Below are 14,880 nucleotides of genomic sequence, written 5' to 3'. Positions count from 1 at the left end.
CAGGCACACCGTCAAACTGTACAGCTCCTGTAGGAACGGTGACCCATGGGTGTTTGCTTCTCACAAAGAAATGAGCATCAGGTACAATTTCCTCATTCTTGTCAAGAGTGCCCGCTCGTAGAAAGATGATTTTGTTGGTGAAATGTGGATGAGTCGCCCATAGCAAAGTTCCACATTTGTCTCGAGGACATCGGACTGCTTCACTACCTTTGCCATCTTCATCGTGGATTTCGCGAGGCTGAGTGTCAGAGGTGACTCTCACGTTTGCCGCCTCGACCATGATGTTGATGGCAAATGCTGAACCAGAGAGTTTCTGACAATTGCGACAGTGACAACAATTAACAAAGATTGGTGAAGCTGTAAGTGTGTAGGTGATCAGGCCGCAGTAACACCCTCCAGTCATTGGACTGAAGGGAGTAGGACTGGAAGACTTGAGAGTGGTCATGGTGATTGAACACCGTCTACTGACAACAGGTGGATGTTTGGTTTGAGAGCAGTTCCACTAAGAGGATGACCAGAACAATGAGAAGGTAAAGGAGTTGGAATCTTGCAATCTTGCAATCTTGCAACTTGACAATTCTCTGTTGTTTTATTTAAGTTCCAGGCAGCATTGGAAGATACGCGCGTTGATTGGTCTGAATGAGACACGAGAATTGATGAGGCAGTCGCGCTCCTCACGTCTTACAACAGCAAAAAGGGAACAAAAAACAGGAGAAGAATTCATTTTTTGTGTCACAGACAGGCCACGTCTTCCAACTCTGATTCATCTTCCGCTAGAAGTCACAACTTGAGTGCCTATATCCAATGGAGACCTTCCTGTCGTGAAAGAGACGACGCTTCCAGGCTCTGACTGTGCTTGGTTGAAAAAAAGTGTCACAACACCAACACCAAGAAATGATTCAATCACTCACTATCCACAATTTCTATTTACTCAGGAACACCACAGCTACTATTGGCTCTCTTGTTGATATAGCCGCGGGTTCTAACTTCCTTCTATTGTCACATTATCACCAAAGGGAAGGTAGAGAAAGTGAATCAGTCGAAGCAAGGCACTAACACAATTACTTACAGCCGCGCAACGCATCTATTTCGCTCCCCATCGCGATCTTAATCAAGGCGATCTCTGCCGCATCATTTTTTTCAACTGTGTGTGTATGCCGAGACAAGAGAAAAGATCAAGTCGCAAGTTGCATCTCACCCGTCGATCCATCTTCTCCCAAACCAAATCATGGTGCTTTGGTTCTCCTCAACACCATCTCTTCATCCACATCATTGTGTCTCCAATCAACCCCTTTTCTCTTCTGGCTGATCATTCCTCACCATCCCACAGCATCAAACCGCTGCAATGGCTTCCCTCACCCCACCATCGCTGAGCAGGCCTCCCTCCTCGTCCGCAAGCCGTGGCCCACCGCCACCCAAATCTCAGCCCGCCGAAGGAGTCATCCGTGTCCAGCAGAGCGTCACTGTAGAAGAGGTTGTGGTCCCCGAAAATGCAAACCCCAATCAATCTACTCTATTCGGCGATGCCAGTCGATTCTATCAAGCCACTGTTTGTGCGACTTCTCGCTTTGCCCATGATTTGTTCTCTGCCACCACTCTTAGAGAGGACCCGGGTGATGATGAGTCTACCCCGGCAAGAAACAAGAGATGGATTGTGACAGCCGTGCTTCTGGCACTGGTCAACTTGATCTGTACCATGGTCGACACCATGCTGCCTGTCATGCTCCCGGAGATCATGTATGACTTGGACATTCAAGGATTTCAATGGGTTCTGGCTGGAGTGGCAACTGGAGCTGCCGCCACAACTCTTGCAGCTGGCCAGCTCTATGGTGTCTTCCCCTTCAAACAGGTCTACGCGCTTTTCGCCGTCCTGTTCTTGATTGGCACCATTTCTCCGGCTCTCGCTTCCAACATGTTGTTCATTTTCTATGCCAGACTTGTCCAAGGAATTGGCATGGCTGGGCTTAAGATGGGAGCAATGATCTTCTTGGATCACGAAGGCTCATTCACCGACAAGTCCAGACGTGACTTCTTTGTCCTTGTCAGTGGTGCTATTGGTCTCATCCTGGGCCCTTTCCTCGGAAGTTTGTTTGCTGCAAGACACCGTTTCTGGGACTGGGCGTTCTACACGACTTTTATGTTGCTGGCTCTGGTTTTCGTGCCACTGGTATACATCCTTCCGAACCGTCTCCATGTTCCACTGGCAGTCTCGACCTGGTCTCCCCAAGGTACCCTCGCCTGGCGCGTCTTGTCCTTGAAGATGGACACCCTTGGTAGTGTTCTCAGCTTCACAGGCCTTATGACCTTGTTTATCTCAATCAATCTGGCGGGTACTTACGCATCATGGTACGACAGCTACACTTACGTTCCGATCTCGGTTGGTGGGGCAGTGTTGGTATCGCTGGTCATCCAACAAACCATGTTCGCCAACAATGAACCATGGGCACGTCTGTTTCCTTGCGGATACTGCCGCCACATCAAATCCATGGCATTGTTCATGCTCACCTGCTTCATCTGTGGCATCTTGCAAACCACCCTCCCATATACAGCCCTGTATCAACTGCTTTCTGGAGCCAAAGGTTCGGCAGTGGATACCGCTGTTTACCTCTTCTTCAACTTCAGTGCTCCTCACCTGATCCCTACCCTCCTCGTCCCCGTTTATGTGGGAAGTGGTCTGGTCACATCATACCCTCTGGTTCCAAGTTACAGTATCTGGAGTCTCGGAACCGGTATATTCCTCATGGCGGGAACCGCAATCTTGTTTCTCAACACCCCGACCTTCTTCCCTGAACCGTCTGGAATGCCACGCATCCTGCAACAGTTCTCGCTGGCAAGTATTGGCTGGTGGTCAGCCATGACTCTGTCCTTGGCTCATCAGATCATCGACGTCCTTCAACCCGCCAATTCATCCATGGGACCCGAACGAGCCAGCTACCGTCATCCTTACCATAATCGAAGCTTCATCCAATTCGCAGCATACCTCGGCGCAGCCATTGCTCTGACTGGAACGGGAAACCTCTTCATGACTCTGGGTCCGCGCTGGGAACTCCAAGCGATCAGAAAAGATCTTGCCGAGTTCCCCAATCTCTACTCCAGTGACACCAGGCCTGATCACGAAGATGCCCGGGTCGCGTTGCTCGGCTATACATTCATCCGGAATGGAACCACGCCAACACTCTTTGAAGCGACGATCGACACGATCAAAGAAACCTTCGGATGGAGTTCGCTGGTTGGTCTGAGCATGGCCACATTGGCGTTCATCACTAGCGTGATCTTGGTGGTCTACAAGATCTGGACTGGCGACCTCGACTGGCGCAACCGTGTTGTCGGAAATGTGCCACGTGAATGGAGGGTGGAGGAGCCGGCGTCTTCATCTGGTCAACAAGCCAACGAAACTGTGTACGGTGAGGATGGAAATGGTCCGGCGATCGAACTGGTTGAGAGAACTGGTACTGCCACTCCTGCTGGTACTCCAACTGGAACTGGTACTGCTACTGCTACTGCTACTCCAACTAGAACTAGAACTGGAACTGGAACTCGCGACCGAGACAACTATTGCGGAGACACTCACGGCGGCAATGCCCCGGTTAACGATGGAAACACCCATGGCATCACCTGGGCGGCAACTACCAAGACTGGTAGACGAGCTGCTTAATACGAAAGTGAGGCTGAGCCTGAGGCTGGGGAAGCAAATTGTGTAGATAGAGAGATACTTGATCGAGTTAGAGATGCTCCAGAGGCGCACAAGATACTATTGACTTTTGGAGAGAGGAAAGTCCATTGTATGCGCGGAGCACAGCTCGAAGATTGTCATAGAAAAATGAAGACATGATGCTAGAACGTCAAGACCTTTTGTGTATGTGTATAGATCCCAATGGGGCCAATGAACAAACGTTCTAGGCGAGTAACAGTGTGGGTGTTAATTTTCAAGGAGTAGAGATGGCCATAGATCTATCTTGCTGAACGGGTATTGGTTTCGCTTGATGTATTTCATCGATTCGTGTCTCACGTTGGCTTCATCCATACTCCCATCCAGGTTCTGACATTGCGGATGATATGAAGCGGCGGTATATCCACCGCAAGCAATCTTCTCGCTGGTTTTGAAGTGGTGGGCTCGATTGAGTCCAGGACCCAACCATCATGTGGTTGTGCTGGTCGTCATGGTCAACTCCACAATACAAAGTTGTAGAGGAGGTCGTCAGTTGTCTTGATAGAAAACGACTCGTTATAAACCTGTATCTGGTATGCCACAACCCTTTCGCGAGGTGATCCTTCTCCTCTATCTCAAGGCTTCACAAGGGCAGATCGATTCACATATACATTTTGTCATGTTCAGTCGACATCGTCGTCCTCCGGGGGTGGATCATCAATTGTGTTATTGTCAGTCTTGGGTTTTGTGGTCGTCTCCCCATGCTCTTCCTTTTCTTTCTCTAGCTCTTGACCAAACAGCAAGGTGAACATGACGGCTGCATAGATCTCTTCGGTGGATTTGTTCTTCAATGTGTATCTCAATTCGTGGGTTTTGGCATCGACATACTGAATGACATTGAGACTGAAACCGGGCAACTTGAGGGAAAAGTCATTGAAGTCGAGGTATGGGTTCCCAAAATCGGACTGGTAGAGTCGGCCGGCCTCAAAGACAAAGGCATCACGGTTCGCTGGGGTCAGAAAATGCTTCTTTCTCGCGGCCGAGTCGGCCGGAATCCCCGACTCTTGACGGATTTGTTCGCCAGAGCCCTCAGCGCCTTCTTCGACTACAGTCTCGTGGAATGAGGTGGCGTTGGGTACCTTCCACGCGACGGAGGTTTCGGACAATTGTTCATCGGGTACGACTCGGTCGCCGATGCGCAGGATGTTCCAGGAACTCAGCGCGGGGCCAAAGAGATAGGGTTTGTCGGCGTAGACGTCGCCTTCCAGGCCTGGGTCAACCCACCATTTCACAATACGGAATGCCTGGCTGAAGCCTGGAGGGAGGCGGTCGCGGATGGGCCGGTCGAAGTCGTTGCCGAAGACGAGGTCGGAACCTGGAATGTCGATTTTGGGGACAAATGAGAAGGATATCGAGTATTGGTCAGATTTGTGAAGGTCGTGGTCGAAGTACGCGGATGTGGGCGGGGAATCGTCTGGGTAGCCTGTGAAATTCCGGATTCGGACGGCAAGGGAGACTATCATGTGGTTGTTTTCGAAGGTGAGGGTTTCATTGCCATTGACAGGGACCAGGGTATGTGTAGAAGGGTCATGGGCAGGTCCAGCCGTCACGCGCAGTCGGTATCGATCGTGTAGAGGGGTTTCATCTGGTTCTGAAGAAGAGGCGGAAGAGGCGGGCGAGTCTGCCATTTGGGCAGGGTTGTTGCAACAATATCTCGAGAAGAATGGTTTGTGGTAGACAATAGACAATGGCGCTTAGCAAGAATGGCTCATGGTATACATGCGGTCTAATATCTAAAGAGGAGAGATCGGTAGGGGCGAGAATGGTGGGTGTGAGTGGAAATGAAGATGTTGTTTGTTCGGTTGGTTTGAGCTTAGGAAATAAAAAGTGCAGGCGCAACGCAGGGAGAGAAAAAGACGAATGACGTCAGTCACAATCAGCATCAACGTGTATGAACGACGCTGCTTGAAGCCTGACTATACTACGAGATAGGGTCTTTGAAGCAGAAGATCAAACCTGTTGTGTTATTGTAGATGGTATTCCATGAGTCTACCAGAGAAGCGTTGAGAAGACTGATGTGGCAACCTTCAGCCCCAGCATTGTCGCGCGGAGGATTCTAACCCACTATGGATGGGGTCAATGGGATGATGGACCAAGATATTCCATCATATTTATATGTGTCTTTCGTGAGAGTGAACACAGCACGTGTGTCAGAATATGTACTGTGATCTATCTATGATCCTTCTATCTATTGAATGTACTCTGCACTCATCTAAAAGATCTTGCCGCCAGTTTATACTCTATCTCACGCTTTGGAAATCACGTAATTCCAAAGGTCTTTATGGTCACCAGGGGTTGGCTCTTGAAAAAACCGAAACGCGCTTACTCGGTAGATTAGTGCTTGGGTTCTCCAAGTTCTGGTCTATTCGACAACTTCATCGAGTGCCGTAACCGAGATTCCGTAAAGCCTGGAGTGTCCTCGTAAATTCCCAAAGACGAATGTGGACCTGGATCCAGCTTCAAGTATGTGCAGTCGATGCACAGACTTGGGCGTATCGACCTTCGCACTTCTGGTATGGCATACGTACTCAGAGCCCAAGCTACCAAGATTCTGTATGGACCCGTGGCAACTGGTGGATGTGAACTGGGACATTTCTGTTGACCATTCGTTCCAAGCCGCGCTCCATGTATAGGGTTTTCACTCTTAGCCGCACTTCTTTGAGATTATAATTTTTCTTCTCCCTTGACAACAACCCAGGTGCCTTCAGCCTCGGTAAGCACTTGGCCGTCCTTGTCGCATATTTGCCCACGAGACAACCACTTGCGACCTTCTCTTCCCACCACCCAGCACCTGACAAAGACCTGGCCAGGAGTGGGGACGGGTCTGCGAAAGTTGATGTTGAGGTTGACTGTGTATAAGGAATCTCGACCTCCTGAGTGATGTTGGTGGAGCATGATGCAATAGCCCATGGTTTCATCGAGGATAGCGCAGGCCATGCCACCGTGGATCACCTGCGGATGCCCGTCAAGACCTGGGCGACCCAAGGCCATTAGGGTTACGCAGTCAGGGATCTTGGGTACTGGTGTGACATCCTTTGGATCGCTTTTGCCTTTGACTGTGCCCTTGGGACTGATGGGGATTTTAGGAAAGTCTGCGGCTTGGAGCGTGATCATATAAGGGATGGTGGAGGGAGAGCTGATGGTGCGAGAGAAGAAGTAGTCCTCGCCACTCGATTTGAGGACACGAGCAAAAGTCGGGATGGCCCTATAGTTAGGGTTGGTAAGAAAACTGTTTGTCCATTCAATTGACTGAAAATGTTTGCGACCATCTTCGGGTACACGATGCGCAGTGATGAAGCGGTCAATGTAGTCGCCTTGCTCGGCCATGGTGGCAGGGACAGTCCTCTGTAGGTGTGTGTCCAAAGGAGTACTGGCAGAGTCGATATTAGATATGTTGGGTGTCACAGGACTGGAAGAGGACCTCTGGGACCTGGGTGAATTTCTGTAGAATGTCGTACCGGCCCAAGTTGATGGAGTCGCTGTGTTCCCCGCGAACCTCGGCTCACGGTACAAAAATACCAATGGCATGGAGGATGATGAGGCGTGGGCAAGAACGGGTTCTCCAATTCTGGCGGAGCACAGATGTCGAACGAGCTCTCTCCCCCCAACTCTCTCCCATGGTAGTGCGAGGTCAAATACCTACCTACATTAGGTACCTACTTTAGGTACCTACCTTACCTTAGGTAGTGGTACCTGACCTTAGGTGCTGTCGTTAACTGTACTACTTCGTACTATTGTTATAGTGTCGCATCAGATACTCTACGTACATTATGAGATATCAACTATGACCAGTGTATGACGTGTACCTCGTCTGCACGTGTGTTTGACACCCAAGTTGACTTTCCAATCGACCAGCTCAGCATTGTGCAGCATGGCACTAACAAATCAAAAAGTCAATCCTATAACACCATGTTGATTGTCCACAATGCCTTACGTGGCCTAAAAAAAGTTCATCCTCTTTCTCTGTCGCTGCAGTGCCGTGACCACCTACATCGGACATCGATTTTTCTTATCCGCTGTCGTGCCTGCCTAGACGATTCTGTTGGGTGGCGGTCGGTCGGCGTGGAGGCTACGGCCAGGAGGTGATTGGAGGCGGCCGTTAATGTGTTTTAGAGAAGGGGGTCTCTGCCAGGGCAATTGACGAGTGATGACCAGCAGCATGCATCCCGCCTGCCTCTTTTGACTCTAGAGCACTCCTGGCTCGCCTCTTTCCAGCTTGGACTGCGTGGGCAACCACAGAAGACCTGTGCAGTGTGGCATTCTTGCTCGGCGCCCCGGCTAGCCGCATCTTAGCGTCAGATTTAGCTCCCATTTCTAGCGCCAGGCCCGGCCTTTTGCATCCCAAAAGATATCCTACCGAGTCGTAAGAGTCGCTAGAAGTCAGAGCCCACGCCTGACGAGACAATTCATTCGTGTCGAAGCGTGTCGCGGAGGAGACAGACTCCGTCGAGTAAACGTAAAAACCATAGCCCTATCCTAGTGAGTATGTTGGTCGCAGACCCTCAAGACCCTCCAGCCATTTGTTCTCCATCCACCTATCGTGGACACCAAGAAGGTCCCATCTGCTCGGTATCACCAACCTCGCCACAAGATAACAGCTACGAGTGCTAGATTCCGCACCAAGTCCAGGCCAAGTCCAAGTCCAAAACGTATGAAAGTCGCCCCTACCCCAAGTTCCAAAATGTCACGCATTGACCTTCTTGTTCTTTCTTGACTTGACTGCTTGCCCTGGTCGTCACTCGTCACTGCTGCAAACCAGACCCTGCTCTTTCCTTCATTTATCCTGAGATCCACCGCCCACTTGCTTTGACTGCCATCTCCTCCTCTTCTTCCACCCCAAACTTGCCACTATATCTCTGTTCTACACAGTACTCCAGCATCAACTTACAATTGACATTACCAGTCTCGTCTCACTCACTGTCCACCTCTACCATCCCCATCACCATCACCATGTTGCTCAAGATCTTTCTCGCCGCCTCGGCATTGGCCGCCACCTGCTCTGCGCAGACCATCGAGACCTCGAGCGCAAGCTCCGTTGCAGCTTCTACCACAGTCTCACAGATTATGCCACCTGTTGCGACGCAGGCATTTAACCCTGCTCTAGTCAACGCCAGTGATGCTTGTAAGAGAAGACTCCGGCATGGCCCGACAAGATCGTCTTACTGATACTTTCCCAGTCAACTGGTGTCTCGGTCAGCGCAACACCTGCCCTCAGATGTGTGGCGGTTCTGCTTCTCAAAACTGGTGCAACTCGGTAATAACGCACCACATTCTTTCCTAGAAATCGTATGTCTAACTGGCCTTTCAGGATACTTTCACCTATTCCTGTGTCTGTGCGAACGGCACTGTTCCCGACTCGACCGCCTTTGCTGGCACGCTTCCTTTCTTCATCTGCCAGGAAACCTACATCCAGTGCATGGCCGCTAATCCTACCAATGCGCAAGCTCAAGCTGTCTGTGCAGAAAACGAGCAATGCGGCACTCGCAACGCTACTGCCGAGGCCCTTGCCGCAACCTCTGCTGCTCAGTCCACTACTGCCTCAGAAACGGCAGCCAGCTCGACCGCATCGGAGACCGAGTCCGCAACTGCCACTTCTGAGTCCGCCTCTTCCACGCCGACGGGAGGTGCAGCCACTCAACAGATCGCCACCGGAGCCTTTGCTGCTCTCCTCTTGGCCGGCATCAAGCTCTTGTTATAAACCAGAGTCAGTTTAGGAGCTTGCTCCAATTCTTGGTCTCATACAATCAAGATGGTTGGAAATGGCTTAGACTATGAGAGGTGGATGGGGATACTTCCTACGGTGGGCGTTGCGCCCTCTCTTGTTGGAAGGCAACCCCTTCTTTGAGGACACTGAGAGGGAACCTGATGACTTTGCGATGGATGATTTATGCTATTGAGCGCTTTTTTGCTGTTGCTACATTGGGGGCAAGCACCAGCGCATTTCAATCCTTTGGCGAGCGTGCATTCCTTGCGACATGATCATTGCACACAAGAGGATTAGCCGTACAAGCTGTGAAATAATAAAAAGCTGATTTCTATTTTGGGCCGAGGGTATGGAGGGGTTTTCTGAACATTTTGACGCCGATCGGTGGCATGCCCCCCACTGATCAACGTTTTCCACTTTTATGCTGCGTAAGGTCGGTAACGTGATACACTGGGAGGACATTTTGTTGGACAAAGCACAGACAGATGATCTGGTGCGGGGATGCTTCTCCAACCATGATCCCAGCACATTTTCTAGTAGCCGTGGGTCTGAGCAGTGCGCTACGTGGTCCTAGCGGCATGGCCAGCCTCGCATTTCTCGCGGTTAGCCGCACCAAGATGCCAAGGCTGTTGCTGGCGCGAGGCTGCGGTACTTGCCTAGCCTTTTGTGGAGAGATCCTGTCCATACACTTTGAGGTACTCTCCTTTCTCTGCCACCATGCACGTACGGAGTATACCATCAATATGTCTCTACGGAAGTCTCCTCCGCGCTGGTGTTGACACCAAGTAGGAGATATGAAAAACCCTGTACTGGACTTTTATTGTTTGCAAGATAGTACACACACTCATGGAGATTTCCACTCCAGTCCTGCAATATCGAAACGTACCCCATGTGCCCAAAGAGCAAGTCCCACAGTGACTCCATCGCTGTTTCCTCACTTTGCATTGCAGTGAGCTCACCTGACCAGATTTCGTGCCTGCTTCTATCAGCTTTTCGCTTTGCTGTCATTATCAGTCTGTCCATCTCCTCCACATCTCATCCTTACGCTCGACAGTCAACCAAAATCTTGACATGCTTGTCTTTCTCGTCAAACAAAGCCTTATAACCTTCTTCAACCACCTTGTCAATCTTGATCGTCTTTGTGATCATCCCCTCCGGCTTCAGCGCCCCGTCTGCGAGGGCTTGTATCACTCCGCCAAAGTCTTCCTTGACATATCCTAGCACTATCGTCCATGAGTATCAATTCTCTAGAGTTGTACGATGAGGGGGCCTTACCCGCAAGATATTTCTTCTCCCCAAACACCAAATTATTTGGTTGAAAGGGAACCTAGGTATTAATCGTTAGATCTGACCTCCAATCACACAGTTCGAAACCACTCATCTTACTCACCTCCTTTTCCCAGATTGCCACATTCACCACAGTGCCTCGAGCTCGGACTGCAAGTGCTGCAGTCTTGACACTCGCTGCAACACCCGCAGCATCTAGTGCTAGATGAGGTCCCAATCCACCGCAGATTTCTTTGGCTTTTTTGACCACATCGTCATGCCTCGGATCTAGCACGTGTGTTGCTCCAAACTCCCTGGCGAATTTCTGCCTCTGCTCTGCGACTTCTGCGACGATGATGGTCTTTGCTCCTCTGGCTTTGAGGCATTGGATCACGCCTAGACCTATTGGGCCTGCGCCCAAAACAAGAGCCTCGTCACCTTCCTTGATGGGATACTGATCAACTGCATGCCATGCCACGGCCAATGGTTCCACCAAGGCACCAATCTGCAAAGATGTGCCTTTGGGCAACTTGAAAACAAACTGCGGATCCACACAAACAGCGTCGGTCATCCCTCCACCTCCACCACTTAAACCCACGAACCCCGCCGAGTCACAGCAATTGATATATCCCTCCCGACACGGTCCGCAGCCAAAGCAGCAAATGGTAGGTTGAACCGCAACGTCATCGCCGACCTTGAGGTTTTGCGGATTCGCGGCATTTGGGCCAATTTCAACTATGGTGCCGCTGAACTCATGCCCAATGGCCACTGGCATCGACTCTCCGGTCACAGGATGGGGCGATTCTTTAGATGGGATGAATGTTGGCGATGAGTATTCATGTACTATGCACGGCCGATAATTAGCCGTAGGTTTCTGGTCGCTGACGTGCCCTGTTCAGTGGTGGACAGTACAAGGTCTGACTTACAGTCTGTTCCACAGATCCCGCAGAAAGCCGCTGAAATGTTGTTGGATTAGCGTCACTGAGCCCGATTTCAAGGTAGGGGTATAGGTCTCACGTCGTATTTTTACCTGGGAATCACCACATTTAGGCTCAGCAACGTCTTCGTCGAGACGCAGATCCTTGGTCCCATGATAGCGAAGGGCACGCATTGTGAGTGAAGTTTAGAATTGAGATATATCAAGGGAAAGGAGTTAGGCAAGAAAAAGTACGAGCGACTTGGTCACGTATGATATAAAAGCATAGAAGGATGGCTTATTTATTGGCGTAGACCATGTAGGTATCACACCACCAATTGCCTCAAGCCTCAAGCCTCAATAATGGAGCAGAAGACGATTGATTTCCTGGGCTAAATCCAGTACTGTGATATCTCTTGTCCCGTTGGAGGTGCAGGTGCTGAGACCCGGACTCAGCTTCCCCTCAGCGGACACTTGATGCATCATTGACTTTGGTGTCTTGAATCCTCAGGAAACGGGATACCCCAAAGGGAGGTGCCGAGGCGGTGAATAATCTAACTTTAAGGAATTGGAGGTCTATATGACATCCATCATCACGTTTGTCCAACACACAGAGACTACTAATCATTACCATCTATCCAATAATATTTCGAACGAGTCCAGTTTAGATCCGGAACAAATTGCTGTCCTTTCTTGCTCTATAGTAAGTATACATACCATTTCCAAAAGTAGTCGGGGCGTAGTCTTCATTGATCGACCAGCCCCTCTTCCTGCTCCAGCTCGCTTCTCTACTCTCGTCACCACCGCCACCATCACCATAATCATCGAAGCCGCCGTCGTCATATGACACGTGTCCATTAATTCATGACATGACATGACTTTGAAGAGCGGAAGGGAAAAAAGTGTGTTTATAGAATCTTGGGGAGGGGAATCCTGTTCCCGGTTCCTTGCCTTGCCTTGCCTTGCCTTGCGCCGTTGCCGTTGGTTCGTGTCCGTTCAGAAAGTGTACATGGTTGCGAAACCTCCATTTCCGCCTCGATTTTCAATGGATCTCTGGGGGAGAGGGGGGCCGCGGACATGTACTGATCGAATATCCAGAAGTTTGTCTGTTGAAGCGGTTCAGTGTTCCCGCCCAGAGACGTCTATCCGGGTCGGAAATCGTCTCGTGACGACATATATAGAGTGACAACAAACTCCACACCTCCCCACGGTAGTCGATGTCATTTGAGCGGGCCGTGATGGTGTCGTTCGTTGAAACTCTTTAAAGAAGGTCGGGACCAATCGTGGTCGAGTGACTGTGTTACTCACGATTCTTCCTCAACCTTTTCCTCTTTCTCATCTTCCTCCTCCATCAGACGCTCCAAATTGTTCGAGTCATGGCCGTTGCCAGTCCAGGAATGGCTCCAGTAGGTGATGGTGTAGCTGGGCCAGTGATCAGTGGCCAGCAGTAACTTGCAGCGCTCAGCGTTGAAGGTCTTGCGAGCGGCCCAGCAGACGGAGCGGTAGGCCTCGCCATCTCGCTGCCATGAATAAGGGTAGATGTTGTGGAAGGGCAGGACTTCGATGGAATGACCCAGGCCTTTCTTGGGGGTGAATTGTTTTGAGGTCGGGTTCTTGGCTACGGCCTTGTCGATTTTATCACCCTCATACTTGCCCTCCTTTTCATTATATTCTTCAATCATGTAGAACAGCTTGGCTGGACCTGTGGTGGCCTCGACTGACTGGCCCGCCTTGGTTTCGTCGTTATGATCTCTCATAACCGACTCGGCGAGGACTAGGAAGAAGGGATGACCCGGGGTGGAAGCCATCCATGCGTTGGGAATCGAGTTGTCGAATCCATTGTCTGTGCCCATGCGCCCAAAGAAGGCCTTTCGGCCATTCTTTTGTAGATCATGGGTCGACAGTGGTCGCGGCTTTGCGTGTGACACGGTCGACACATTGTAAGTGCCAAACATTTGGTCAATTGGACGGATACATTCGACGTCCAGATCAGCATAAACCCTGTGGAGAGGCGGACAGTCAGCGCGCTGTGTTTTCGCCCTCAAAGCGAGGCTTATTGGGCTTAGAACCCGGAAAAATACTCACCCGCCATACATGTACATATACAGGTTGCGAACCAAATCCGCCCGATAGATCATGCCAGGCATGGCCTTGTATGTCTTCAACAGCCATGGAAAATGCCTTTTGACCAGCTCCTCGTTGTCCTCGTCAGTCCACAATACCCATTCCCAGTCGGGGTGTTGTTTGCGGCAGGTGTCGCTCCAGCGAGCGAATTTCGCTGGCAGCTCAGTCGACGACCAACTCTGGTGGAAGACCTTGGGGATTGTCTGAAGGTCTTTGGAAATAGGCCGTTCCATGAGTTCCTGAGGTGTCAAGTATTTGGCATATCCGTGGGAGCCTCTCGACAAAGACCCAGGAGCATAACTCTGGCCCGTCAGGTACAGTGTGGCAATCGCGGACACGGCCACAAAGACAACCCATCGCATCACCTTGCGGCCACCATAGAATTGTTGGAGAGGGTTCATACTCCGATGGGAGGGTGATTCCATCTTTGATTTTGGAGTGGTACAATAGTCCAGATGTTCTTTTTTTCTGCCTCGTGGTGCGCTGTCTTTGCACCAAAGATTGTCAAGTAAGTAGACTTGTATTTGGCTCTAGGTCAATGGTGGGGGTTCCTGGGGGCGAGAATTGTGGTAAGGTAGGCAACACGGCCCTGGTGTTGATCTCCCCGCGCCAAAGAGACTGAGGATGTTATCGTGCGCAAGGACGGTGGTGAGGGCCAGGGAGGTGCAAGGGCAAGGTAGGACGGAGGGAGGTCATTTATTGCACAGGTCGAGGACACAGCTGAAGGAGCTGATGGGACGTCGCAAGGGCGGTGGCCAACTGTCTGGTTGAAGTGCAAGACAACGATAAAAGTATCAAGGGCGAAGCCGCGGGGGCTTGACGAGTTGGAGCGTGGTATGGTAAAGCACTGACCATGTTATAACCTCAAGGGGAAGTATTTAAGCAGCGAGCTGCGAATGGCTGAAGGTGCACAGACTTCCAAGGCGGAATGGAAAGCTGCCATTGGCTTGAACCAGAGAGCGTGGCGATTTAAATACGGCACACTGTTTAGGACGCTGCTGATAGTGACCGAAGCATACAAGGCAGGTACTCAGGGGCTGGAGACAGCACCGTTGGCAGTTGACATTTACTCTTTCCAGGTTGATTTATGGTGATTGACATGTGGGCGAGTTTCAGGCACCCGCGAGTACCCAGAGAGGGTCGACTTGGGGGGACCATTTA

At 50.8% G+C, this 14,880-nt stretch overlaps 6 protein-coding genes across 11 annotated transcripts; 2 read left to right on the top strand and 4 right to left on the bottom strand.

Annotated features, from left to right (window-relative positions):
• Positions 1–1,345: 1,345 nt before the first annotated feature.
• On the top strand, positions 1,346–3,655 carry PV10_02479 (uncharacterized protein; the record flags this gene model as incomplete). The annotated part of the gene is made up of 1 exon (XM_016366802.1): positions 1,346–3,655. The coding sequence occupies one exon, from the start codon at positions 1,346–1,348 to the stop codon at positions 3,653–3,655; it is 2,310 nt and encodes a 769-aa protein (XP_016226320.1).
• Positions 3,656–3,738: 83 nt separating this feature from the next.
• PV10_02478 (uncharacterized protein) lies at positions 3,739–5,471 on the bottom strand. The gene has a single exon (XM_016366801.1). It carries the CDS (start codon positions 5,335–5,337, stop codon positions 4,333–4,335), a length of 1,005 nt encoding a protein of 334 aa, XP_016226319.1. The 5' UTR covers positions 5,338–5,471; the 3' UTR covers positions 3,739–4,332.
• A 419-nt stretch (positions 5,472–5,890) lies between these two features.
• Positions 5,891–7,247, bottom strand: PV10_02477 (uncharacterized protein). The gene has a single exon (XM_016366800.1). It carries the CDS (start codon positions 7,235–7,237, stop codon positions 6,374–6,376), a length of 864 nt encoding a protein of 287 aa, XP_016226318.1. The 5' UTR covers positions 7,238–7,247; the 3' UTR covers positions 5,891–6,373.
• An 899-nt stretch (positions 7,248–8,146) lies between these two features.
• On the top strand, positions 8,147–10,016 carry PV10_02476 (uncharacterized protein). The gene is made up of 3 exons (XM_016366799.1): positions 8,147–8,831; positions 8,887–8,963; positions 9,018–10,016. The coding sequence occupies exons 1-3, from the start codon at positions 8,660–8,662 to the stop codon at positions 9,405–9,407; spliced, it is 639 nt and encodes a 212-aa protein (XP_016226317.1). The 5' UTR covers positions 8,147–8,659; the 3' UTR covers positions 9,408–10,016.
• Positions 10,017–10,122: 106 nt separating this feature from the next.
• Positions 10,123–11,899, bottom strand: PV10_02475. Of its 6 annotated transcripts, XM_016366793.1 has the most exons (5): positions 11,697–11,899; positions 11,606–11,635; positions 10,804–11,522; positions 10,689–10,740; positions 10,123–10,636 (listed from the first exon to the last, which is right to left on the bottom strand). In XM_016366793.1, the coding sequence occupies exons 1-5, from the start codon at positions 11,788–11,790 to the stop codon at positions 10,455–10,457; spliced, it is 1,077 nt and encodes a 358-aa protein (XP_016226311.1). In that variant the 5' UTR covers positions 11,791–11,899; the 3' UTR covers positions 10,123–10,454. The 6 variants fall into 6 exon arrangements, with proteins under 6 accessions (XP_016226311.1, XP_016226314.1, XP_016226313.1 ...); XM_016366796.1 differs by having other exon boundaries at positions 11,606–11,899; XM_016366795.1 differs by having other exon boundaries at positions 10,804–11,635.
• A 327-nt stretch (positions 11,900–12,226) lies between these two features.
• On the bottom strand, positions 12,227–14,540 carry PV10_02474 (uncharacterized protein). Its single transcript, XM_016366792.1, has 2 exons — positions 13,681–14,540; positions 12,227–13,596 (listed from the first exon to the last, which is right to left on the bottom strand). Exons 1-2 carry the CDS (start codon positions 14,142–14,144, stop codon positions 12,900–12,902), a joined length of 1,161 nt encoding a protein of 386 aa, XP_016226310.1. The 5' UTR covers positions 14,145–14,540; the 3' UTR covers positions 12,227–12,899.
• Positions 14,541–14,880: the final 340 nt, after the last annotated feature.

Source organism: Exophiala mesophila (genome assembly GCF_000836275.1).
Source record: "Exophiala mesophila strain CBS 40295 unplaced genomic scaffold supercont1.2, whole genome shotgun sequence".
Classification (NCBI taxonomy): Eukaryota; Fungi; Ascomycota; class Eurotiomycetes; order Chaetothyriales; family Herpotrichiellaceae; genus Exophiala; species Exophiala mesophila.
Note: the sequence above shows the minus strand (reverse complement) of the source record. Positions and strands in the feature narration are given on the sequence as shown.

What these genes read in the sequence shown, in the direction of transcription:
- PV10_02478 (XM_016366801.1), bottom strand. Translation starts at nt 5,337, where the DNA reads ATGGCAGACTCGCCCGCCTCTTCCGCCTCTTCTTCAGAACCAGATGAA.
- PV10_02477 (XM_016366800.1), bottom strand. Translation starts at nt 7,237, where the DNA reads ATGCCATTGGTATTTTTGTACCGTGAGCCGAGGTTCGCGGGGAACACA.
- PV10_02476 (XM_016366799.1), top strand. Translation starts at nt 8,660, where the DNA reads ATGTTGCTCAAGATCTTTCTCGCCGCCTCGGCATTGGCCGCCACCTGC. An exon ending in AGTCAACGCCAGTGATGCTT is followed by an intron (nt 8,832 to 8,886) that starts GTAAGAGAAGAC and finishes ATACTTTCCCAG; the next exon opens with TCAACTGGTGTCTCGGTCAG. An exon ending in CTCAAAACTGGTGCAACTCG is followed by an intron (nt 8,964 to 9,017) that starts GTAATAACGCAC and finishes CTGGCCTTTCAG; the next exon opens with GATACTTTCACCTATTCCTG.
- PV10_02475 (XM_016366793.1), bottom strand. Translation starts at nt 11,790, where the DNA reads ATGCGTGCCCTTCGCTATCATGGGACCAAGGATCTGCGTCTCGACGAA. An exon ending in TTCCCAGGTAAAAATACGAC is followed by an intron (nt 11,636 to 11,696) that starts GTGAGACCTATA and finishes ACAACATTTCAG; the next exon opens with CGGCTTTCTGCGGGATCTGT. An exon ending in GGAGAAGAAATATCTTGCGG is followed by an intron (nt 10,637 to 10,688) that starts GTAAGGCCCCCT and finishes CATGGACGATAG; the next exon opens with TGCTAGGATATGTCAAGGAA.
- PV10_02474 (XM_016366792.1), bottom strand. Translation starts at nt 14,144, where the DNA reads ATGGAATCACCCTCCCATCGGAGTATGAACCCTCTCCAACAATTCTAT. An exon ending in TATATGTACATGTATGGCGG is followed by an intron (nt 13,597 to 13,680) that starts GTGAGTATTTTT and finishes GCCTCTCCACAG; the next exon opens with GGTTTATGCTGATCTGGACG.